The sequence below is a fragment of the Taudactylus pleione genome, unplaced genomic scaffold, assembly GCF_031769625.1.
Source record: "Taudactylus pleione unplaced genomic scaffold, aTauple2 ptg001080l, whole genome shotgun sequence".
Classification (NCBI taxonomy): domain Eukaryota; kingdom Metazoa; phylum Chordata; class Amphibia; order Anura; family Myobatrachidae; genus Taudactylus; species Taudactylus pleione.
Window position 1 is genome coordinate 167,584 of NW_028285481.1, and position 27,066 is coordinate 194,649.

At 40.8% G+C, this 27,066-nt stretch overlaps 1 protein-coding gene across 3 annotated transcripts; it reads right to left on the reverse strand.

The window, feature by feature from the left end:
• Positions 1 to 361: 361 nt before the first annotated feature.
• On the reverse strand, positions 362 to 26,215 carry LOC148453843 (IgGFc-binding protein-like). 3 transcript variants are annotated; one of them, XM_088461610.1, is made up of 21 exons: positions 26,165 to 26,215; positions 24,268 to 24,321; positions 20,981 to 22,207; positions 18,646 to 18,986; positions 17,981 to 18,554; positions 16,772 to 17,370; positions 16,046 to 16,613; positions 15,353 to 15,945; positions 14,346 to 14,919; positions 12,678 to 12,877; positions 12,132 to 12,270; positions 11,292 to 11,620; positions 9,018 to 9,591; positions 8,247 to 8,848; positions 7,362 to 7,929; positions 5,521 to 6,116; positions 4,866 to 5,433; positions 4,503 to 4,702; positions 2,904 to 3,269; positions 1,736 to 2,019; positions 561 to 757 (listed from the first exon to the last, which is right to left on the reverse strand). In XM_088461610.1, exons 2-21 carry the CDS (start codon positions 24,317 to 24,319, stop codon positions 646 to 648), a joined length of 9,066 nt encoding a protein of 3,021 aa, XP_088317736.1. In that variant the 5' UTR covers positions 24,320 to 24,321; positions 26,165 to 26,215; the 3' UTR covers positions 561 to 645. The 3 variants fall into 3 exon arrangements, with proteins under 3 accessions (XP_088317737.1, XP_088317736.1, XP_088317735.1); XM_088461611.1 differs by lacking the exons at positions 561 to 757; positions 26,165 to 26,215 and adding an exon at positions 362 to 554; XM_088461609.1 differs by lacking the exon at positions 26,165 to 26,215.
• Positions 26,216 to 27,066: the final 851 nt, after the last annotated feature.

Sequence of the window (27,066 nt, forward strand, 5' to 3'; positions counted from 1 at the left end):
ACTGTGGCCATAGGAGTAAATAAAAGTGACTTGTTTCCTTGCTGCACTATAGCAGGCTGTAATTTGCCACAGACTGGCAGCTTGCAGGGGGGAACATACAGCCAGATTGTACACTAACCTCTTAGTTATCCAGCAGTCCCTACTTTTCCCCCCCATACCATCCGATGAACTTGTTAACTTCCAGAAACATCTGGATCTCCCTCATAGCTGTAATTACATCTCTGGGCTGACCTTATGGCCAATACACTGTTACAGCTCTGTAAAAATAAAGGTATATCACAGAGCAGTTCTGCGCTATACCCAACACTGCTAGATGGAGAATACAAAAGCTAGAAGTCCTTGGTGAAACAGACAAACAGAATAATAAGAGTTGTAGTATTTTATTCACAGTAAGACATGATATAAGCCACATAGGGAAATAGCAATTTTCCTAATTAGTTATAGCTACTATATATAATCTTTAATTCAATATCTTCAGGAGGAGATTTGCTGCTCATTTGTGTCAGTGTCAAATTCCCATTAGTTGGTCTCCGGCCTCTTCATACTGGTTTATGCTAAATAAAAAATATATATAAAAATAAACTGTTCTGTGAAACATGAAATAACTTTAATGCTGATTCTATTGTCCATTTCTGTATTTTAGTTTCAATTTGAGACCCAGTAGATAAAGGTCACTTCTCTAGAGAGCTTCAGCCTAGTACCAATAATGGTCCTTTTCCAGGTACATAGAAGCCAAAATGAGGCCATGATGGGGACCCTTTAATACAGACAAAACAAGGTGCATTAAAACAGGGGGGGGGGGGTCAATAAGCAGCCCTCCAGCTGCAGAGCTACAAATCCCAGCATGCCTTGCAGTTTTAGCATGGCTAAATAGAAAGACTGTTGAAGGGCATGTTAAGATCTATAGTTCCACAAGATCTGGGGGGGCAGTTTATTACACATCTCTACAAACCTTGTGTAGGGGAAGCTGCAGAGGTCAATTTGCCCCCATGAACTGCAATAAAGCACCATCTAGCTGTATTTGACTATACAGACTCATTCGTGGTTACAAAAAAAAAAAAATATATATATATATATTTTTTTTTCCCCCTCTTCTTTCTTTGGGCCTTTTGATAAAGAATCTTTAGAACCCCAACTTGTTTAATAGAGTCTACAGTAGGTTATAACTATATAAATAACCTCCACTTTTGTGATCCATTTCCTTTATGGGAGTTTAGTACATTTCTATGGTGTTGAATGTGCAGAAGTGATTAAAGCGTCTGTAAATCATTAATGCCATGGAAGACTCCAATCTACAATCAGTTTGTGCCCAGGCTGGTATGTGTAGTGTATGCCCAGGTTGGTTTGTTTAGTGTATGCCCAGGCTGGTTTGTGTAGTGTATGCCCAGGCTGGTCCATGTCAGATCCGCAGTGCCATTTACATTCCCTTTATCAGTGTGACCGCTTTACTTTTATATTGCGAGCATCCATTACATTATGAAAGTCACTTCTTGTATCACTCATTCTGTTTATATTGCTCTGTAAGGCATGGCAGGCCCTCTTAAGATGCCAAATAAAGGATAATTACCACATCCAGCCAGTAACAAATGTGGAGCAGAAGGTGAAATGGGTGTAAGGGGTGGGTGGCAGGGTTTCTCATCTCCCTACCAATAGTCTGTTGCTAGACAAGTTTATTTCAAGTCCCAGGTAAAGTGTTTGAGGCAGACAGCAAGTGTGATGTGAATGTTTTACATACCAGCTGTTCAGGTCACGAGCTCTCCAAGATGCTATGAGCTGTAAGAAGTCAGCGACCGTCCTCCCTCCAGGAGCCCTGAGGTCATCAGAGGAGTCTCCATTAAAGTTTCCACAGGCTCCGCAAACCGCCTCAGACAGCCAATCAGAAACACGGAGCGAGAGGCTTCCACTGTCACTCAGCTCAACCTTCAAGTCTTTCCCAACCTGGATGAAGATGGAACCATTCCTAGCACTGGCTGACAGAATGCCGGACACCGTGGGAAGAGGATCCATTCGCCCATTCACCTGTAAGATACATACATCAGCCACTGACTGCAATGCAGATTTACAGCACATTCAGCACTTTTCTGCAACTCCAATTGTATGTGCATGGAAGCCAGGAATCTGGTTGGTTTACTCTAAATGAGCAGCAATTATTGATATTTCCACTAGTATTCTCTAATTTTGGGAACTTATTTTAATGGTTGATTCTTACTTGGAAACAAAATGGGGGAACAGCCACACAAAAGACACCTTTGCACCTGTGTGGACACCCCCTCCCAAATATCAATTTGTCTGCCCCACCTGCTTGGAAATATTGTTTTGCCATGGTGCAAGTTACTTGCTTTGCTCCCAACTGCAAACCGACCTGCTATACTTTGTGTTTACAGTATTACCCATATATAAAAAAAATTTGGGATCCAGCTCCACCATGGAGCTACCTGTAAAAAACAAGCTAAGGGCTGGTCATAGGAGCCCAGCACATACGGTAGTAATGCAAAGCCGCCGTCTGGGCACACGCTTGGCTCTCTGCAACTGCTTGAGTGTTACATTTCCACAACACTCAGGAGCTTTCTGACCCAAGCACAAATAGATTTTCAGCCTAGAAAGATAATGCCCTTACGTTTTCTAGCAACCTATATAGCAAAACTCAGGTCAGAGACATGAACCGGTGTAGAGCACTATAATTTTCAGGTCCTGTAGCCAAAGTGGGCTCCTATTCTGCTCTGACCATGTACAGAGACTATGCTCATCTGCAGTAAGACACTATTTGCTACCCTGCTTGCCCTCAGGATGTTGGTTATAGGCAGAAGTATCAGCCCTGGCTTTTACAGTGTTTTCTATGGTTTAACACATCTGGTGGGAGCTTACAGACTAACTTTTTAGCAAGTTCTGCATAGGCTACTTACCCAGGCCTCCTTGTCCTTCGAGATGGTAACTAGGGAACCACGAATGAAGATATGGAGTCTGTAAATTGATGGTGCTTTTCCACAGCTCTGGACATCAGCAACAACTCTGAACCATTCAGGAGTAACATTACACAGAGATGTAACCTCTATTGGGCCATTTCCAAGGGATCCTCCCGAGAGGCCATCAAAAGTGACCAACTCTTGCGGGCTCACAGAACATTCACCTTCCACCTTGTAGCAGCCTTGCACCCCATTGACAAGACCACAGCGCTCCTTGGAAGTACATGAAACTGCTGCACAAGTCACACCTCCAGCTTTGCACGTACACTGAAGTGTGCAGTCTGCAGAGACAAAGGACTCTCCCTCCTAAAACAGATAAATATGAATATATTAAGTCCTAAAAAGTGGATTTTAATGGAAAGAATCCCTAAGACATAAGTTAAAGTGCCTAAAGACAGATTCAATATCTTTACAATAGAGAACCCAGGCAAACACAATGGGGCAAAAGTATAATCGATTATATATTACACATACTCATTATGTACTTGCACCGCAAGTCAATTGTGCACCAAGATCAAACTGCCTCTGTTAGGAATGAGACATTGGGATTAGTCTAAAAACCCTATATTTGGCATATTGCAATAGAAAATAACCAGATTGTGGGATGTACCAAGCATCACATCCCGCCTCTTCAGGTACATACATATTGCAGTAATCAACCATGGTACCTAGAAATGCCATTTACATCAAAGGCCAGCTCTCCCAACAAGAGCCGTCCTATGCAATGCTCTCAGCTAGCAGGTTTAACACAGGAGTCCTTCTGACGTCCTGTGCATTTGCAGAATGATGCCGGGGTGATGCTGGGGACAGTCCCGATGAGCCCATAGGCTTCTATTGGGTAAATCCTCCTGAAGATGGCGTTGCCCACTGGGATGAAGCGATGGAACACATCACTTAGTACATATGGAAAATGCAGTACAGCCCCTGAACACTGCATTTTCCACTTCAGTACATCCCACCCTCTATCATTTTAAAATTGTTAATTTAGAGTTTAACTAAACTAATTATACCTTATTTGGTGCATGAATCTATTCAGTATCAGTCTGACCCACCAACACCTTAGATAAAAAAAAGGTACACAGGTATAACTGCGCCCAAGCATGAGTGCTGCCGAGAGAACCCAGGGTCCATTAAGCATTTGGTCACATCTGATGCTAAAGGGAGGCTGCTGCCACTGAATAGAGCAGTTCTACTGTCTGGAGAAGGATAAGGCTGCACAAAGTCAGCAGAAGCCCCTACAACAGGTCATGAGGAGAGTACTAGTAGCAGGGAGGACAGGCATACTGTGGGCACTGAGCCATACTGTGCTGTGAACTTTGTGCAAAATAGTTGGTAAAATTGCCCACAAGTTAATTGCAGAGGGCCCCCCCCCACAAACCTAAACCCACTCTCAGAAACAGGTCTATAGATCAGAATTATCAGAGTTTGAATAGAAGAGATCAGTATAGAAGAGATTTTAGCATTTCTAACATGAAGGTGTAAAAGTATTTAACGCAAATGTCTTCTAGAACTATTAAATGGACTAGAAACGATACATACACTCAAGTATCTTCCAGTAAATACACATCCACATTTGTCCATGGTGACACATTCATCTCCATCTAACATATAGCCGGCGTCACACTCGCAGCCTTCGAAACATTGCTCTGTACATCTCATTGGCTCAGTGATCCCGGAGCAAGTTTGCTCACATGTTCTGGTACAGCGAGAATAATGACTGTTTGCTGGACAGGACATCGCTATGAAAAAAAAAAAAAAAAAAACTCAGTAAACACAAGAGGCAAAATTGGACATGAACGTAACATCACAAGTTGATACATTCCAGATTAGATAATTTTTTAGGCTATAGCAGAGTCTGTTCTATTTTGTCTTTTATGGAAAAAACATTCACTTTGTACTTACGACAGAACACTGGTGTTCGCCAAGAGCTTATAGTTACACCAACAATTTGACAAGCTGCTGCATAGGCCTGTAGCCCCTTGCACAGAATAACATCTTTCTCATTAACCACACAAGAGTCATAGGCACAGTGGTTAAAGTATTCAGTTGGGTTAATCTTCGAATGACAATCCTTAAATGGCCCAGCTGGGTTAGTTATCATGCCACAAGAGAATGTAGCCTTAAATGGTTGAAGCTTGGTGTCCTCACATACTGGACATTCTCCAGCAGCACAGCCATCACTGCACTTGGCTCCAGCAACGCTCACTTTCCAGGCTGCCCCAAACTCCTTTACAGATGTGACAACCTCACTGCTGGGAAGCAGGAATTCATCTTTGCTATCACCATTAAAGTTGCCACAGAGACCACCCATCTTGCCACGGTATGTACTGGGAATACTAAGTACCACATGGTAAATTGTGTCATAGAGAATCTTCAAGCCAAAGTCTGTCTGAAAGACAACATTGGTCCCTTCTTGATTTACTAGGATGTGATCTAGGGTCAATGGCAATTTGTTGAGCTCTCCATCAACCTATGGAAAAACAATTTTAAAGTTCCATTATGACGGACAAAGATTTTATCATGGCAATGAAAAAGAAAGCAAATATTTGATACCAACCTTTACTTTTGACCTCCTGCCTTTTTCAATGGCCACTGTGTAACCTAATACAGATATCTGTACAAGTCTTGTAACAGAAACTTTACCATTTCTATAGCTTTCATTCTCAACTACCACTGAGAAGTTCACTAGACGAGGGTCATCCACCACAACCTTTGCAAAGATGTAGGTGCAAGTGCCTTGGAAGTCAAAATGGAGACCATCAAATGAGATGTAGTGGGGATCACCAGAAGCCACACATTTGCCAGACCCTTTAGGTTGACATCTCCAAGCCCCATTGACCAGTTGGCATTCTTCCTCAGCTCCACAACTTTCCGATTGGCACTTGACAATGCCATCAGCCCCACACTGACACTTGTCATTGCATTGACCATTTGGATAAAAGACTTGATTCATCTGGTAATATTTATCTTGATAGATGCAGCCACACTGGGCAATGGGGACACATTTGTAACCACTCAATATGAACCCATTGTCACAGTAGCAAGATTCTTGGCAAAGAGAGTCACAGCCAGTCGGTGAAGACAACCCATGACAGGTGACAGCACAGGCATCTCCGCACAATTCATAATGACTGTTTACAGGACAGGAGGGACCTAGAAAAAAAATAAAAAAAAAATTGTAGAAGTAAATATTAGCACTTGTCATACAAGTAATTAAAAAAAAAAAAAAACACCCACTACAGATATTAAAAAATCTGCCATATAGCAGAGTGCTTGTGATCAACACCATATTGTTCAGTAGGTGTCAGATTGATGGACACTTTCTAGCCAAAAAGAAATAATCAAACTTAACTGACGTGGTCTCATGGGGATCAACTGCAGCCAATTGCGCATAGGCTGACAAGGTGCAACGCTCCCTTGCAGTGTTTTAAAAGAGTAAATACTAAAAGTGCAGAATAGATGTCCTTTGACTCCCCAGACCCGGCAATTTCTGATTTTTTTTTTCATTTTCTTCTTTCTAGCAAAACCAAAGTGGATAAGTATGATCTTTGCAAATTAAGTCTTAAGTTAATCTAGTTTCCATTAAAGTGTCAACTATTAAACACCAAATTATGACCTATACCATTTATTCTAGGTAGAAGTATTTCCTCCATATCAGAAATAGGACAAGATCAGACTGCAAGAAGTTGGATGTACTAGTTATAATTGTGTTCAATTTAAAGTCCCTTGAATTTTGCTTTAAATAGTCGTTTAAAAAAAATGTTGACGTCTTTAAGATGTATGCATACAACCCAACAACTATAGTTTAGAACATACAAATGAAAGACAAGGTCTTTAAATAGGATGTGGGCGGTACCTTGATTTCAGGGATTCTGGCGCTTAAAATGTCAGTGCCGGAATCCCGAAGGAGAGTAGCGGTGTTAGGAGGGGGTTGAGAAAGGTTTACGCACTAGGAGGGAGCATTGGGGGTCAGGCACGGGAGAGAGTTAGTATATGCAACAAGTACTCTAACCCTGTCAGGAAGCCAGAATTGTGATCCCATACCCATCCCATTAAAAACAGCCTTATGAATTATTTGCAGTATACAAGGTTCACATTTCATGATATAATCAAAGCCCTTAATTCTAGATTAGAACAAATGACGAACCTGTTATTTTGGGCAGATTTAAACCCTACAAATTGTAGGAATAATCATGCAGTTTAAGAAGGTCAAAACAAAGTGATAATTGATAAGGACACCAAGCGCACATTTACAGCACAAGGGGCAGCAGGCACTTCCATTCATATACATCAGCCACAACTACGCACGATTAGGGTTTTGGTTCACCTGCACTTCAGTAAATCTCTACCCTGCAATAAACATCACTTTAATGAGAGATCTGTAGAACCATAGCTTACTGCAGAAAGATGCGGATCTCCATTCCTGAAGAGTGACACCTGCAGCCTGACAGGCGCCCACATAGAGACCTATAGCATTACAGTACGATGAGGGATGCCCCTTGTATTGGCACGCATCAAAAATGCAGTCATTGAAGAAAGGATTCGGGTCAACAACTGAGAGACACTGGCTGAATGGCCCATTAGGATTAGTGATAAGCCCACAGAATTGGTCACTCTTGTACTCTTGCTGTTGTGCTTCAGAACATAGAGAGCAGTTGCCCATACACTCTGGTGTACAACCAGCAACCTCACCAACTTTCCAACTGTTACCAAACTGAACTGCGTTTGCCGCTGTTCCACCATTCTTCATGCTGAAGTCATCATTAGGATCCTTGTTATAGTTCCCACACAAGCCAGCAACAGCATTGGAATAAGTGCTAGGTATGGTCACCGCCACATAGTTATTCCAGTCATATGTTACAGTGATGTCGAAGTCAGTCTTTACAATCCCCTGGCGGCCGCTGATGTACGCTACAACTTTGTTAGTTTGGAAGTAGAAGGGCAGGGAAGTAACAATGCCATCAACCTGAACAGAGACATAACGCATTAGCAATACAATATAGATGGGCAGACACCTTACATCCCCAGTATTGCTGTGTGAATGTGGCCGCCAATTAGAATTCTTGGTAAATGCCATCTGAAGAGGACCATAAACATGGGCGGGCAGTGTTCATTTGGAAACTGCAATACTGAGTACTAGTGATGTATAACTGACTGGCCACATTACATTTGTCCAACTGTGTACATAAATTACAAACATTGCACTCAACTCTAAGGCCTACTAGTATGAGACATGCATAAACCCCTCCATTACCCAAATTACTAAGTTGACCTCATACATACCAAAATATGACGAGGGTAGTCCATGCCAAGAGTCAAAACCATATCATAGACTTCCAGAGTAACGACCTTGGTGTAGGACACAGCTTTGTTCCCACCACGGTTGTTGTTTTGGACCTTGACAGTAAAATGGGTCAATGATGCATCACTGGAGGTCACACCAACCAGTTGGTATATGCAGGTTCCCATGAAGTCAAATCTCTTGTTGTCAAACATTGTGTAGTGAGGATCTCCTCTGCCTGTGCATGTGGAGAAGCTGATGGGTTGACAGCCACGGACTCCATTCACTACCATGCACCTTTCACTAGCTTTACAGCTGCTCTCCTTACAGACCACCATGCCAAGGCTTGGATCACACTTACAAAGAATGCGACAGTTGTCATCGGACCAAAACTCCTGGTTTGGTTGGAAGTAGGCACCATTGTAAGAGCAACCACAGCTTGAAGCCTGAACACATTTATCTGCACTGAGAACATAACCATCATTGCACTGGCAGGTCTCCACACAGTCATCAGTGCAATGGGATGGAGCAGTACGATCCGTGCAGGTGCCTGGACAGGCATTTCCACAGAATTCATAGTGACTGTTTGCAGGACATGGCAAGGCTGAAAGAAAATAAGGTTTGGAAAAAATACATTAACATGGTAATTCAGTAGTGGTGTTCATTTTACAAATTTTGGCAAAGTCATTTGTTAAGTGAGCATATGACCATTTACAGTTTTATAGAAGAAATACTGAGTGAATGCATTGATTTTAGTGAACCTCACTACTTACTGCATCCAGGTGTTCTATAATCATATATTTTGACGCCCTGTTTTCGGCAGGTGTTGGAATAGACACTGAGGGCCTGGCATAGGAATTGAGTAGCTCCATTATTAATGCAGACATCGTATAAGCAGTTATCAAAGAAAACATCTGGGTTAACTTTCAAGTGACATTCTCTGAATGGGCCATCTAGGACTTTGCTGATGAGGCCACATTTCTTCTCATCTCCATACAAGGCCTTTTTGCTGTCATCACAAGTTGAACAATTGCGTCCTGGGCAGATGTCAAAGCAGAAAGGATCTCGGTCATTGACTTTCCAACTCTTAGCCCAGTCTATGATGGAAGTAACAGGTGTGTCATCAGCAGTGATCATCTCATCTTTAGTATTTTGGTTAAAGTTGCCACAAAGACCACCAGTAAGCCCATAATAGCTGCTGCTGAGTTTGACCACAACATGCCAGTTATAGTCATAGGTCACCTGAAGCCCGAAGCCTGTACCCACCACAGCATTGAGACCACTGATCCTGGCCGTGATCTTTCCTTCCAACAAGCTCACTGGAAGGTTTCTGATCTCATCATTTACCTGTTAAAGAAGGTGGCATTAGATTGGCAGTTGGAAAACAATTTTTACATTTGTCTCATGGATTATGAAGAGTTAAGAGTTGAGCTAAAAACAGATTTTAGAGTTGTGAAAGGGGTTAATCGAGATGGCAATATGATGCTTCTATATAGCTCAATTTGCACAAACTTTGTTTGAGGCACAAAAAATATAAAAAATATTGCATTAAAATACCTTCAGGTTCTGTGTACAAGGTGTATATGAAACAAATGAATTTCATTTATGTACGCAAACTTTGTGTGTCACAAAATTGTATAAAACTACCTGCAGGCTGTGTGTATAAGGTGTATATAACACAAATGCATTCTAGGTTAAGATTTGGGGCTCATTCCCAAGATAATTCATTATGGTGTGCAAGTGGCATTAGATTGGCAGTTGGAAGACAGTTCACATTTTTCTCGTGTATTATGAAGAGTTAAGTTGTGCCAGACAGAGGTTGAGATAATACATTTTCCATATTGCATTATGTAGTTAATATTCATGAACAATCTGGGCATACACAAGTTCTCCAAAAAAATATGCACATCTCTAAACCAAACCCCTCTCTGTTCAATTAAATTTCATTCAAGAGAATAGAAAGTTTAGAGTGTCCATGCTAGAGATTCTATATAAGGGCTCTAAAGTAAATGTACATCAGCCCTAAATTCAATCATTTGTTTCTTATTTGCAAGAAGAAATTCTATACTGCCCAAATTTATTGGCATTCACATAGCGATAGGGGCCCTGCAAGGTGTTCAGAGGGAGTTGACCACATCAGAGTTCTCTTCCCTCCTTTTGGGAATCCTTTGCATGCATGGTCTGACCATGCATGTACAGTGGCCATAGTCACGAGGGTTCCGGAGAAACCTTTCCAAGTAATTTTTGAAAGTGTAGCAGAGATGGCATTAACCAAAACTGGAATGGGAAGCATGATAAGATTGGTCAGCTCTCCTGCCCCCATAGAAACCTATGGGGGCTGTGGCTGCAGTTAGATATGTAGTGACTGCATCAGAATTTGAGATCTGTGCTGTAGTTCCTCCATGGTACATTTCCTATTTGCAGGTAAGGCCACTTTCTAAATGTGATATTCTATACTGAAATGGAGTTCCTAGGTGAGGAACCGGAAACACCGCTACAGGCAAGTAATCATTTAGGAGAAATTAAAGCACCCATGGAGAAGTCTGTCAACTGTTCTATAATTAGGATCGAAGTGCGACACTTGATCATATTCTTCACCCATATAAACTGATTTTAGCATTGTGAAAGGGGTTAGTCAAGATGGCAGGACAATATTTTTTTTTTTTTTTTTTTTAAATCCATGGTGCAGGTGCACACTAGACAGCAAGATACAGAAGCTTACTTTATAAATCTATATTTTAGCCAAACTTATCTGGTTCTTCATGCACATTTTGAAGATAGCCATCTACATGACAAGGAGATTCCTTTAACATTTTGGGTGTTAATGTAGGTTCCCATCTGAAAATAGTCACCTTACATCTCGAATGTGTATTCTACTGTATTTCCAAATCACAGCAATGTACAGTAGCACTTTAATATAGATTTGTAATTTATGATGTGCAGACCATTCACTTGGACTTTTGGATATAAACTATATCAGCAGACTTGTAACAAAGTTACTTTGCTTGAAGTACAGTTATTGGTATCTAAAGAAAAGGATAACTCACCCGAACTTTACCAGACTCCCCCTTCATAATGGTGATCTTATACCCGTACGTGTATATGCTGACCGTCCTCACGTAGGACACTGCTTGGGTTCCTCGGTTGTTGTTCTTCTCTTCAATTGTAAATGGCACCAATCCATTGTCCCCACCACCATATTTAGATAGAATATATGTGCAGGTTCCCTGGAAGTTGTAGTTATAGCCATCAAAAGTGTGATAATGAGGGTCTCCCCAGGCCCAACAGCTGCCGGTGTAATCTGGAACGCAGACTGGCCTTCCATCTTGTACCATGCAAGTTTCCTTGAGCCTACACTTTGTGGCCTTACACGGATCTGAAACAAAGAATGGCATTCAAAAAGTTTACATTAATCACATTAATTGAACCTCAGCCACCCTGATATAATGTAGTTTACGCTCATGCAGAAATGCTACAATGTTAATCAAATCTATAGAATGAGATCTAATGTAGCTGGTTAAAGTCCTGAAATTAAGTGGAGGGGGCACAAGCTGTAGATTTATTGGTTTTACAGTGATTAAAACCAGTCACACAATGTAAGCTACTTCTGCTCCAATATTTACAAGTAACAGGATTTACTGTACATTCCTCTTCAGGCAGCAGAAGGGCAGTTGTCCTAACTAAACCTATAATATTGTTACAGAGAGTTGAACACTTTCTTACAGCCTACGCCATTGCTTGTTAGTAATAAATGGTTCAACACTATCAGTCCATAGGCAGCAATAAGCAGTGTGTCATCTACAGACCCACATACAGTAATGTCCTATCCTAAACAAAGATTCACTCAATGAAAATGATCTACTTATGGGGGTAGGGGACCCCATTACCTAAATTAACACATCCAATGACACCATCTCTATTCTGGCACTTCTCATCCTCTGCACAGCTGGTGTCCTCACAGATAAGTCCCACTGGGAGGCATGTACAAACACGTTTACAGTCGCTGGAGAGCACTTGTTCTTTGGGCTGTTGAATTTAAACATGTTAAAATGTAAATCTAGAACATTAAATGCCTAAAACTAGATTTTAATACTGTATTAAACACAGTATAATAAAAACAGCCATCATGTAATTTGGACCTTTTTACAAAACCAAAGTTTGGGTTTTAAATCAGGGTCCCAAACTGACAGCATACTTAACCCAGGAATCTGATACTTGTAACCCCAAAGTGATACAGAACTGGGACTAGATTCGATAAAGTTTGAGTTTCTGTATTTCAGCTAACACACACCCAAAAGGTATAGAATTACTAAAAGGTAAAGACTCAATGGAATTGTAAGTTAATGCTAAAAATGGTGGTGATTTTGCTTCTGTTAAGGCTAGAACATGAATCTTTTTTAAAATCTCAATTTCAAGAGCACAGGTACACCCACCTGATAGTACTGTCCAGCTTCGAAGCAGCCACAATTGTTCATAGACACACAGCCCTTCCCATCAAAGAAGAAGCCATCGTCACACTCACAGCCCTCTGAGCAGGTGGTGGGGCATTTGGCTGGATCGGTGATCCCAGCGCATGATGTAGAACAGACATCGGCACAGACTTTGTACTTGCTATTGGCTGGGCAGGACATTGCTATTGTATGAAAGGTTTAAACAGAAGTAAAATGACAATATATGTTCTTGTAGTAGAAAGATGCATTGTTTTTTATTAGAGAACTTCTCAATGAGGATTAATATTACTTCAGGCCATCAGTTTACTTTGATGGTCAGGTTCTATTAGTAGAGTCAGATTTAATACTACAAGGGGCTGTACCTCTAGCAGTACACATACATAATTCATTCTCAAAAGGTGGCAGTATTTTAATAAGCAGCAAAAAACACCCTAGTGTATGCTTATACAGGTGGTAGAATATCTAGATTGTAAGCTCTACTGGGGTAGGGACAGACGTGACTGGACAAAAATTCACTCTAATGCACTTGGGAATGTGTGTACTATACATAAAATTACACTTTATTACTAGTTTATAAACTATGTTTGATATCTATGGTATATTTAAAGGCTTCATTCATACATGTGTGGTAACTCAATTGAAAGTTTGCTATAGTTCTTGTACAGTAATATACCCAATAATATTTCAGTAACAGGTTGGTCTCAAGCTGGAAACCTGGTATTGTACGAAATGCTGACTTGTCACAACGTATGGAGAATGCCGACTACTTCTATATTAATCATTGGCAAACAGGTGAGTGTGGGGAGGATCGCAGTTGCCCAAAACCACGTTTCCCACTTAGTTGAGCCAACATCTTAACAAATAAGTGTACTAGAGACATGGTCAACATTCTATATAAGGGACATTATTACGCATACCCAGAGGCAGCAACTTCTCCTTCCAAGTCTGCTGTGTTGTCCAGTGGGGAAATGTGCTTTCAACACCTCAGTTCTGTATTTTACTGGTTATACTATATTTACATTATGGGAGGTTTAAAAGTCTGACCACTTGTGTAACATACAAGATAAATATGTACAGAGATACAATTTTCTTTAGATTTTAGGACCATCAACAGTGCATGCTTCACAGATCTCCTCAGTATTACAAGCAAAATAATTAACATTGGCTAATAAAAATAAGTCAGACAGGCAGTAATGACTACATGTGTGCACCAGCTAGGAGATCTGGAACATGTCCAGGGCTGGTGCCAGGTTGTTCTGCCACCCCCACAGACTTGCTCCAGTGGGACTCAGATTGTGGAATGGTGCCACATCCAGTGGTGGGGAGGAATTCAGGATGGCTGCCCCTACTGTTACATCCAATGACCGATCACTGGCCCTGTATATCTGATGTATCACCTACACTGCACTTGAGACAGACTATGGCTTGTGAAGTGACAATTATGCCCCAGTCATGTGCTGTCCACACCAACTCAGGCATTTGGAAAGACTCTACTGGAAATCCTGCATTTGATAATAACCTCACCCTTTAATATAGGTCAAATATCATCTTTGCCAAACTTGCAATATTTTATTCATCCAATTTACTCATTGTGAAGTATAAACATTAATTGTAGGTTATTTACCAATCGATAAAGCTCAGAAGACTTACGGCAGAATGTGTCAGTTCTCCATGGCTGTATGGCAACACCGGCTGCTTGGCATGTTGCAACATAGCTGTAAACATTATTGCAAAGGATGCTTCCATCCCCATCCCGAGCACATAGGTCATAGACACAGCTGTTGATATAAGTATCAGGGTTTATAGTGGCATAGCAAGCACTCAGGGGACCTCCAGCCTTCTTTAGGAATCCACAGTAGAGATCAGTCTTGAAGAGTTCTACTTTTCGGTCATCACATGATGGACAGGCATTACCACCACACCCATCACCACATGTTACACCAGGGATCTCAACCTTCCAGGAGGCTCCAAATGTGGTAACATCTGTAGTCAGATTCTTGTCAGGTAACTGGAAGTCATCATATCTGTTGCCATTGTAATTGCCACACAGGCCACCCAGTTGTTCCTTGTAGTTTCCTGGAACGGTCATCATCACATGGTAGAATAGGTCATAATTGACCTGAACACCAAAGTCTGTGTCAATAATGACCCTGATGCCATGCTGGTAAGCTCGGATCTTGCCATCTTCCAAGTTCACTGGGAGGTTATTGTACACTCCATTAATCTGCAAGAGACATTTTGCAAAAGAAAATCATTTGATTGTTTTAAATAAATCACAACTTTTCATTGGTATTAAATATTTGCTCTTAAACCACATTTAAGAAACTCCCGGACAGGCAGGAGGATGTGCATGTCATTTTATTATAGAATCTCAAAAAAAAAAAAAAAAAAAAAAAAAAAAAAAAAAAACACCCCACTATTGCCTACAGTTTTAGACAATTTGGACTGTATTTATCTTGGATGATAGATTGTCCTTTAATTCATCAATAAATAAATCTGACCACGTTTGAGAGAAAAGTTGAAACAAATTCTACATAGCATTTTTCCCAATATTTTAGTCCTATATAAAAAAAAAAATATTCTAAAAAGCTTGTACAGAACCACATTTGCAAATAAGACCGACATTAGTGTTAATTGAAACATTGACAATAACTTGCCTTAATCAGACCTTTGACATTAGCAAGAGTTAGGTTGTACCCGTAGACTTCAAAAGACACCAGTTTAGTGACAGAAACTTTTCCATTACCCCATTTTTCACTTTTTACATTGATGGTAAAGGGCACCAAGTTTTCTTTGCTTGTGATAGTCTTGGCGAGTGTGTAGGTGCAGGTACCTTGAAAATCAAAGGCCAGTCCATCAAAAGACATGTAGTGAGGATCACCTGCTGCAGAACACTGAGCAGAACCTACAGGTTGACATTTCTGGACTCCATCAATGACTTTACACTCTTCATTGGGTCCACATGAGAAAGCCTTACACTCCACCACTCCACTAGTGGTGCATACACATTGCTGGTTGCACAACCCACTGGGGAAAAATATTTCCCCCAACTTGTAATATTTATTGCTGTAGATGCAGCCACACAGGGAAATGGGGACACAGTCTCCCCCACTAAGGATAAATCCATCATCACATTTGCATCCCTCGGAACATGTAGGGTTACATCCAAGGGGAGGTAAAAGTGATGGACATGTTGGGGCACAGCCAGATGCACATATTTCATAGTGACTGTTCCTTGGACACACTGGACCTATGGGTAAAGAGGTCACAAATCTTAGTATTCCATATTTATAAGACCATTCAATATATGAATATAGTTTATACAATACTGCACATTCTAAAAGACTTACCACAGAACTCTTTGGTTCTCCACGGGTATATGGTGACTCCAGCCTCTTGGCACAAGACTGCATAGCTGGCTATTATTTTGCATATAACATCTAGTCTTCCTTCATAGAAGCAAGCATCATACACACAGCTCTTGAAGTGACCTTGAGGGTCTATCTTGCCGTGGCACTCCCGGAAAGGACCATTCTTGTCTGTAATTTTTCCACATCCCTCAGTGTCATTTGTGTAGTGGAGTTCCAATTCCATTAATTTAGGGCACTCTGCTGTGTCACCTTCATAGCAACCAGGCACATTTTGCACCTTCCAGCTGTTGCCAAAGACTGTTGGCTTGGTGGTTAACTGGTTGTCTTTCATTAGGAAATCATTGTTCTTGTCACCATCAAAGTTACCGCAAAGACCACACACTGCTCCAGCATAGCTCCCAGGAACTGTGACAACAACACGACTCTCCCAATTGTAAGACACACGTAAACCAAAATTTGTCTGGACTATAGCAGCATCACCCTGCTTGTAGATGGACAGCTTGCCATTATCAACTATGAAGGGGAGATTTGTTGACATACCATTCAGCTGTGGGAGGAAGACAAAATTCCACATTAATCAAAACTACATGTTTGTAGTTCATTTAAAACAATGTTGTGCAAATGAATGTATGAATACAAACATACATAGAATGAACACCAAATTGTCTGCATCACATAGCTGCATGCAGATTGTTGTAAACTCACCAAAATCCTATTCTTGAACTGCCTTCTGATGATAATTTCAAAGTTACAGATCTTGACTTGGACTGCGGAGACATAAGACACAACTTTGCTTCCTCTGTTCTCATTCTGAGTATAGACCTGAAAGTCCACCAGATCTTCTGACGTCTTGCAGAGTCCAGCAAACTGATAGATGCATGTACCCTGGAAGTCATATCTCACACCATCAAAAGTGACATAGTGGGGATCTCCAGAGGCTGAGCATGTGCCATAAGATATGGGATAACAGTCTTGGATGCCATTTACCACTGAACATTTCTCTGATGACTTACACTGGGTGGATTTGCATTCAACATTCCTGGTGGCAGGATTGCAAATACACTGCTTCTCACACTTACTATCACCCCAGAACTTCTCATTGGCTGCGTACAGCTTCCCTTGATAGACACATCCACAATTGGCCTTGGGTATACATTTTCCTTCATCTAGCACATATCCATCCTTACAGTGACAGGTCTCCACGCATGACTCAGAGCACACGGGTGGTTTAGCATCTTCGTTACAGGTAAGAGGACATGCTGGGGCACATAGATTGTACTGGCTGTTCTCAGGGCATTGCATTGCTGTGAGAGAAAAAAAAATAAAGTTAAATGGCAAATCCCTTTATAAATATCTGGATTGCTCTCTCAATTGCAGGGGAGCAGCTGTTGAGTCCTGATGCTCCAATAAATAAAGTTGCAATTTTTTTTTTTTTAGTGTTTGAGTAGTAAACAGATGTTCTTTACCTACAATAATTTGTTAATTAAACCATCTCCCAAGTGACTATATCTGCATTTAAGATATTGTTAGACTACTAAACTAGGGTTAGATGAAAGTCAACCTCAGTTGACGTTTGTTCATAAGTTCCTCTGCAATTTTTACCAAATACATTCCTGCTGCATTCTTACAGAGTTACAAAGCCAAGCATCGCATAATATTTAACCACAGAAACCAAAACTGTGAATTTAAAATTAACAAATATCCTGAAGATCCAAGCATTTGCTTATAGCATGCTTTTGCTAAGTTTTAAATAGGTTATTTGCTCAGAAAATTGGGCTGAATGATTGCTGGGAACCAATTGCTGTACTAACTTGATAAAAAAAAAATAATAAAAAAAAGCTTTTAAAGGACAGTATTTGGTTGAGGTCAACAGGACCTGTTAGTTTGTGGTGAGATGTTGCATCTTATACTTACGACATCCAGAGACTTGTCTCCATTCTCCAATCTGAACCTTGCTTCTCTGGCAGGAGTCAGCATAGGTTTTTAAACTCTGGCACAAAATCTGATTGGAGCCCGCATTCATGCATAGATCATAGACACAGTTATCCAGGTAAGGTTTTGGATCTATGACAGAATGACACTGTCGGAAGGGACCATCGAGCACCTTAGATAGAAGGCCACAATTTTGTTCACTTTTGTATATTTGTTGGGTTTCAAGAGGGCAGGACTTGCATTCTCCATTACAGTTGTGCCAGCAGAACCGGTCACCATCTTCCAATTTCCAGCTTTTGCCAAAATCCTCCAAATTAGGAGCCTGAGTGCCATCTGGTTCTGCCAAGTCATCTGAAGGGTTTCCATTGTAGTTCCCACACAGGCCGCAAACACTGCCAAAGAAGCTACTGGAGATGTATATTTTTAGTACAGAGTTCCAGTCATAATAAATCTTAAAGGAAAAGTCAGTTTGAAAAACAACAAAGCCACCAGATTGATAGAGCTGGACTTGTCCATCATTCACACTGAAAGGGAGACGTTGACGTTGGTTGTTCAGCTAAAAGTAAATCAAAATGGGAAATATTTTATTTTTTTCTGTATGTATTCAGTTAGATCCCTCCAACACCATCACAAGCACTGATACTTACCCTCACAAATCCATACTCGTATCTCACTAAAGAGAAAGTATTCTCATATACTTGTATTGTAATGTAGCTGACATAAGAAACAAGGGTACTGCCTCGATTTTCATTCTTTGCTTCTATAGTGAAAGTCGGAAGGCTACTGTCATTACCACAAGTCTTGGCAATGGTGTAGCTGCAGGTGCCTTGAAAGTCATAGTAGCGACCATCAAAAGTGCGGTAATGGGGATCACCAACAGCATAACAATAGGCCTCCGAGTCTGGAACACATATTGGTTTCCCACTGGACATAGTGCATGTCTCTCTAGCTCTGCATTTTATGGTGCTGCAAGACAAACCAGAGTTGCCTGGAATAAAAATAAAAAAACAAACACGTTACCATGTGAATTAAATTCACTATGTTAATAGTAAGTCATGCAAACCTCAAACAGATTTAAGAATCCCCCAAAAAGACAAATGACATTGTAAACTCCGTACACGGAGCGATCAGCCAGCGATACCATACTGCTGGCTGATCGTCCTGCACCCTCCCTGGTGTGCTGGATGATCGATAATCTAGCACACCACCATCTCACCAGCTACTAGTGATCAACGATCGCGGCTCCCTTAGTAACCTGCTCGATATTGAGCAGGTTGGCCAGAATGCACAGCCAATATCACCATCGTCCATACATGGCCGTGCATCGCTGGTCATTGGTGGGGGCCAAAATTTGAACCATTTAAATGAGAATGACATTGTTTCATTTATATTGCTCCGTATGTACGGATCTTAAGAAACTTTAACACATCTGTCATGAATATTCAAATCTGCCAGTTTTCTGATCTTCTTGCTTTGCAAATATTGCCAATTTAAAACTGTATTCTATCAATATCAGAATGAATTGTTGCACAGAACCAACAGTGAAAATCCTTAAGATGGTATCAAAACTAAAGAATGGCACATCCATTTTTACATTTATATATGGGCATATTCAATTTGAAGCGAAAAGTCCATTGCCGGACCTTCGCAGTCATCAGAGGTACAGGTCGAAAACTTATCATGCTCGTCCCCACATATCAAATCGGTGCAAAAATAACCCAGTCGAAATCAGCAAAAAATCCGGACATTTTTGGGGAAATCAGCCCGACACCCCCCAAAAATGCTCTGACATGGGGGTTCACTATGGGTACCCCTGAATAGCCCTGCTAAAGGGCTTTGAGGGTGTTTAAATGGTCTCAATAGGTGCTATTTAGCATCTTTGAGCAAGTGGTGAAGAATAGTATTTACCACTTTTTTTTGGCAAAAAAGTAGTCCCATCAAGATTGGGGTACATGAAAATGGATACAAGCATACATAAAAATTGATAGCGTCAAGCTTAAAAAAAACATAAACCAAACAAACAAAAAAAACATGCAAACACCTGCAATTAACAAGACACCTTCCCCATACTTGCAGACACCCCCCCCAAAGGCTATTTTGCTAGTTTTTGAATTTGTACCCCCATTTTGAACTCTTTCACCCACATTTTCAATGTGCTTTTTTGGGGTGTCCTTTGTAGTGAAGATTTTGATGTAATTAGCACATACTTGCCTACTTTTGAAAAAGCATTTCAGGGAGATTGTGAAAGCTGCACCTATGAGTGCGGCGGTAAAGTGGGCGTGTACTGCTACATCTGAGAGGTGTGTCCTAAAATTGACTTACATCCACATGTAAATGAGCCCCAAAGCAGTTAGTAAGATCTATTTGTTGATTGAAACACACTGATACATCTCAGAAAATACATGTAACCATAGGGATCATTGTGCCTTATAACCAAGGCAGGGAAATGATACTAATGATCCCATTTGAATGTATACATCTCTGTTTTTTCTTTTATATAACAGTGTCATAATGGGGGTAAGGAGAAATGAGGGAGATTGCTGCTATTTCAGGGAGTCTCCCTGACAATGAGGGAGAGTTGGCAAGTGTGAATTAGCATCAAGGGGGGGGGGGTGCAGAGTGGCTTCTGCACCCCAAAACCACAATTCTGCACTTTTTTCCGCCAGGTATTCAAAGGCTAAAAAGTTTTGCCTATTAAGTTGCGCTCTCGCACCGGAGAAAAGACGCTACATATGAATACGGGGATAAGTGAAATCGGCTAAAAAGTTTGCCGAGAACGGCTTTTTGCTCCAAATTGAATATGGCCCCTAGATGCAAACTGATAAATTGGAACAGAAAGACAATGACTCCATACTGTAAGAAGTCACTCAGCTTGTGTATACACTTGAAGCACCATATGAGCTCGGCACTGCCATTAGCCTACACTACTTGAGTTCCTGTTAAAACATTTATATTATCTAGTTTTGAGGAAAGTCAACTTACTGTTAATGCACATAGCTGGGGATCCATAGCTGTTAAGACTGATAAACCCATATGACAGCAACATAAATGGCGATTGGTTCTCAACCAATGGAAAGCTGAAGCCTTTTCCTAAGCTTTGAGCTGCCCATGAATAATTGGATCCAGGAATGTTATTCCATGATAACTCTTGGGCAGGGATTTTGTTGATGAGGATTGTAGAGAAGTCTGTGGTCATTGCTACTATTGTGCCATAGTTTTCAAAGTCTTGTTGGCCATATATGTAATAGGAAGAGCAGTAGCTGCTAACAGGTGGTATAGTCATCAGCAGAGGGTCATATTGTGTTAAATTCTCGTCTGTCCAGCCAGTACAGTAGTAAATGACTTGTATTCCAGCATTGGCAGAAAGGTAAATTGATCCATTGACTGGTATCGTCAGCTGAATTACTTGCCCTGCGCTCAAGTTCTGGGTCGATTTCATTGCATTAATTTGGTAGTTGATCTGTGTACTCCCAGCAGCCACCACAAATACAATATCAGGCTTTGTCTGTAAGAAGATTGGAGGTATGATGAAAGTGTTTCCCCAGCTAGAGACTGGCCTCAGTTGCTCATATACGTGATTGCACTTTGTGTTCTTCCATGTACATGTGTGACCACTCAAGACAGCTACAGGTTTCTGAGATACCACTCTGGTCCCAGACAGATCATCTCTACTGAGTAGTTGAAGAGCATTATATGGTTCTAGGACGACAGTGAGCCTGGCTCCAGCTGGGTAGAGTTTCTCTTGATAAGCGACTGCCCCTTTCAGATAGATGTCTACATTGGTAGCTTCTTTGTTGCTGACTACAGAGAATTCCTTAAATGCATCATCAGGACCACCCAGAGGCGTCACCACATAGTAGTCATTGCCAAGGTCTTCATCAGGATACACAATGGTAGTGTCAGCACTTTGTAACTTATAGTTCAGAGACATGACCGAGATCTCTTTATCAGCCTGGATTATAATGACATTGCATGACAGACTGACACCAGGCAACTCTGCATTTGGAGGGATCTGGACACTGATTGTGACTCGGTTATTTACATTCAAGACCTGTTTGAAGCTGGATTTGTTCATCCACAGTGTGACTGTAGTTGAAGGATTGTATCCAGTAATTATAAGTTTGAAGATGCCAGTACTGTAAGATAACTGGTTGTTCTGCATAAACACCGTAACAAAATTCTTGCCCAGTGGACCTGCCAAGCAAGTTCCTAAGGAAAAAAAAAAACCAAGACAGATTGCTTAATTTAAAGTAAACAAATATGACTTCATACTAAGAAATATTCTATAGTCCCTATTTTCAGAGGTATTGCAATGCCTTAGTGCCGCATATGGCTAAACCCATTGACGGTACTATGATAAATGACTAGTAGACACTAGGAGATATACTTCGCCTTGGAGAGTGATAAAGTGAATAGAGATAAATGACCAGAGCTAATTGGTACTATATTAAATGCAAGCTATAAGATGGCAGTTAGGAGCTGATTGGCTAGTACTTTATCACTCCAAGGCTTAGCATATTCCCCGTTGTTAAGAGTAATGCAGCTATCATTCATTTTTTACATTTGTATCCACTGTCAGACAATTCCATTGATTTGGATCAAGCTCTGCAAAACATTGATATTTACACAAGTTCTGAAACTTCCTGATCAGTTTAATTACTTCATCCAATGTCTGGTGGAATCTTATACATTTCCCTGGGCTGGTGTATAGTTCTCTCTTCAACCCATAACTTCCATTTCAAGCAGTTTGAACATTTGTTGCATAAGAAAATATACAACATAACTAAGAAGTGATTAACCCTGTTCCGGGATGCAGTCATTATACAGACAGTAGGGATGCCGGCACTGGAATCCCAACCACCAGTAAGTACTTGGATTAGGTGCAGAGACGGGTTAGGTATAGGCACTGGGGAGGGAGGGTTAGGATATTGACCCACATGTGTTTGTATCCTAGGATGCCGGTGTCAGGATTCTAACAACTGGGATCCTGAACACTGGCATCCTGTACCCAACTGTAGTTATTGAGACCCCAACAGTCCTGATTGTTATATCCATGCTTGAGCACATATGTTGAGTGAAAATGAATGAGTACAGGACAAATTAGTCAAAAATGCAGCAAACCTTTCAAAAACTGCAGTTTTCCACAATATGTATTGATCCCCATACATATTAAAGAGACCTGCAGCAGATATATATCAGATACTGCATCTGTGGCACAGCTGTGATACACCTGTATGCTGTATACTCAGGAAAGCTCAAGTTTCTGGAGTAGGAGTCCTATAGGAAGCGCTATCTATAGATGGTGCTGCCTTTAGAAGACTATGGGTTTTTTTTTTTTATTACTAGAATTCCCTGTAGAAAGATCAAAATGATCAGTTTCCTGTGGCTTGAACAGGTAAATGGGCTGTGAATTAGGACTGCAATGTCATAAGGATGGTAGAATATATTTTGCTGGGATAGCCATATCAGAAGAGCTTTCCCAACAGGCAAGAATTTCTGCATATACTCCGAGATAAGTAGTATATTGTAGTGGTTTTTAATTTTGCATCTTCAGCTCATTACAGACGCAAAAAAAAAAAAAACCTCGAAGTGTACTAGAGCTACTGGGCCACAGGACTGGACAGCTGGCACTTCTGGCAAATGCCAGGAGGACAGATGGCCTTATGGCCCGGTCCAGATTGAAACCCTTTGCCAAGCACTAAGCCAGAATCCAATGCACCTGCACAGCATCACTAGATAAAGGAGTTAGCCTGCACTGAGTCTGCACACAGGCCCCCTCCTCTTAAAACACCCCTGGTCCCAGCGGAAGATTCAGTACCAGGAGTCTATGCTGTGGTTGGATTATTATAGCCTCTTGTACTACATGACTAGTCACACTGGCAAGAAAAACTGCACTTGTCTATGCTTAAACCCAATTTCCTTGTATGATCTCATTGTGGTCTGACCTGTATTTTCAAAAACTGCATCTGACCACCCCGTTTGGCCCGAGGACCAGTTATGGCCCATGGAAACCTTTGTACTGGCCACCACAGGCTCGAGGCCGTACATTACAGGGATTTAGGGGTAGCGAGAGGTTTGGATAGACTCATAACAATAGTGTCAGTTTATGGCTTTAATTTGATTGTGGAGGGAACCAAAGACCAGTTATTGGCTGATGGGAAACTGAATAGATTCCATGTATTTATAGAACGTGGACAGAAGGAGGGAGAGGTGCTAATATGTTATACAGAGTACAGGACAGATAACTATAGCAGATTTATAGCACTCACCACATAAAACAGCCAGTAAGGCCCATAGCAGCCGGACCGTCTCTCTACCCATGGCTGAAAAAAAAAAAACAGACAAGATTAATCTTACAAAAAACAGACCCCTGTCACTCATTGTGCCAATCTAACATCCTTCTGGTTAGAAATTAAGAACAGTCAGACTAGTCCAGAGGTTCCCAAATGCTGTCCTCAAGGAACCCCAAGTCTTAAGCATATCCACGATTGAGCACAAATTGTTAAATAAAAAAAAACACCTGAGGTACTAATTAAGTCAGAATGTTCAAGCATAGTTGACATGAAAACCTGGAACTTTAGAGTTTGGGAACCTCTGGACTTGGCATATAGAACACAAAACCTAACACATTGACTGGTTACACAATTGTTTAACTTTTTCCAGCTAACTGGGCTGATTTACCAAAATGATGGGATCTTGTAGACATTTTGGGGCAAACAGGCAGCTGTTTGCCCTTTTCTCTGCTGCCCACCTTTTCAGAAGCAACATTTGAAGATTTTTTAAAAAACATTCTTGAAAATGAGTACACTGTACAGTATGTGCAATACATTGTAAAAACAACAACAAACTTATATTAATAGAACACTGAAGACACTAGTGGAATAGACCAAATACAAACAGAACTAAAAGTATCACTGTTAATGTAAAACACTTAAAAAAATACAAATGTTGTTGTGGTTATAACACATGAACTGAGTGCACGGTATGTATCAATGGGTTTTATTTTCCAAAAAAAATTTGTGTAAAACTGCAGTTTCTCCATATTTTTATGAATTGAAGCTATGAGCCAATAGTACATTACACAATTAGCACTGCGTATCATAGACCCCATCATCAATGGGGACTACAATCTCCAAAAAGTAAAGAGTTCTCAGAGTTTGGCTCCAGTAATTTACACCATCTCCAGATAGTTTTTTTTTTTATTATTAATCTTTTTAAGAGGATCTATGGACTATGAAATATGCTGGGATGACAATGGTGACGTTATTGTGGGGTTGGGATAGGAGAAGAAACAATTGAAAATAAAGTTAGTGGCAATAAAGAGCTTTTATAGAAGTTCTGCAATTCACAATAACATACAATAGGGAGGGCATTGTTCCTTATAAGACAAAAGATCCCCCAAGTCAGCACTGAAGTGATAACAGCCCTACACATGGTTACACAGATCTCTATAACATCACTATGTACTATGAGATCTCAGGTGTGAATGCAGTTTGGTTATTGCATGCAGGGAAATACTGGCTGGGTGTGCAGGAGCCTGAAATACTGATCATTATAATACAGGAGGTTTAGAACTGTACTAGGACACTACAAACACTAATTCCCCTCCCATCCATAGCACAATACACCATACACCTAGGTGGAATGACCTCACATTGTAAAGGAGACTCAGACAAGCAGTGCAGCCTAATTACAGATATGTCTCTAGATGAAGTCAGACTGCAGTGAGTGTAATCCTGCAAAATGCATTTTATATACCTGCCTGATAAATCAGTTATACTGTATAGAGAGGTGTTGGCAAGTTAGTGGGGCCCTTACAAACATTTGCTATGGGGTCTTCAAATACTTAGTTACACCCCTGGCCTAGATTAAAGTCTATATGAAAACAAGTTTAGCAATTTAGTTAACCACAACCAGACATAATAAACATTACAAATGTTGTGCTCAAATAATATACTGCACCTTTATTATAATGAAACTCATGTGTGCATTACTTAGCCCTAGAAACAAAAGGTTTTCTAAATAACAAAGCCTCCACTTTTGTATTAAATAACCAGTTATTTGTTTTCCCATTGCCACATAAACCCTCTCCAGCCAACTCACAACACTTACCTACTAGTGGCCTGGCTACAGGCCACATACAAGCCCAATACCTTATATACCCACCTGAGAACTCAGGAGCCAATGGGTAATCACATACATGGAGACCAGCTGTGATAAGGCTCTCCAGCCAGTAACTCAGTGAGAGTGGTACACAGGAAAGGAATTATATAGAGAAATAGAGCTGGAGAAAAGTGATGGCCATTTGCTTAACTACAGTACATGAAGAACTAACAAACAGCTGAAATACTGTGTATACTGTACATCAACAATACTATAAATGGAAAATTGAGTGAAATGTGAGTAATTGCTCTACAAAGTTAATGAACATGATCTTGAAAAAGTTTTTATTTTAATTTTTAAATGAAAGGGTCCTATGAAATAATCATTGCGGTGGTGATGAAATTATTATCAGTCCGTATTGCGACAGAGTTTCTCATCTTCAACAAAAATATTCCCACTGCGTACTAATTGGGAAATTATACATATACAAGGAGTTAAATTAAAGTAAACACCCGAGCCAGTATGTCTGACTACGGACTATGGAGGGTTAAGGTTTTAGTTACTAGGCAGTGTTAGGGGATGGGGTGAGTGGGTCATCCTATAGGAAGGATGCTAGGGGGTGGGGTGTCAGGGACATTTCAGGGAGATTGCTGTAGCAGCCATTTTAGGCCATCTTCCTTTTGGTCTGTTCAGCTACAGGGAGTGTCGGATAAGTACAAAATATAAGTTTTTTAATCTTTTCTTACCTCTCTTCCTTCTTTTACTTTCATTCCCTTCCCCTGTGCCATTCTCTGTCTTCTTCTTTCAGCCTCTGTGTCTGTCCTTTACTTGGATAGTTAGGGGTATTTGGATCTCCTGCTACTTGTTGCTAAGAGGAGCAATTTATCATTACTGGCCTCTGTGCCCCCCACCCCCCGCCTATTTTTGAAATGACTCGCCCCCTCACTTCGCCCTTGTCCCTGCTC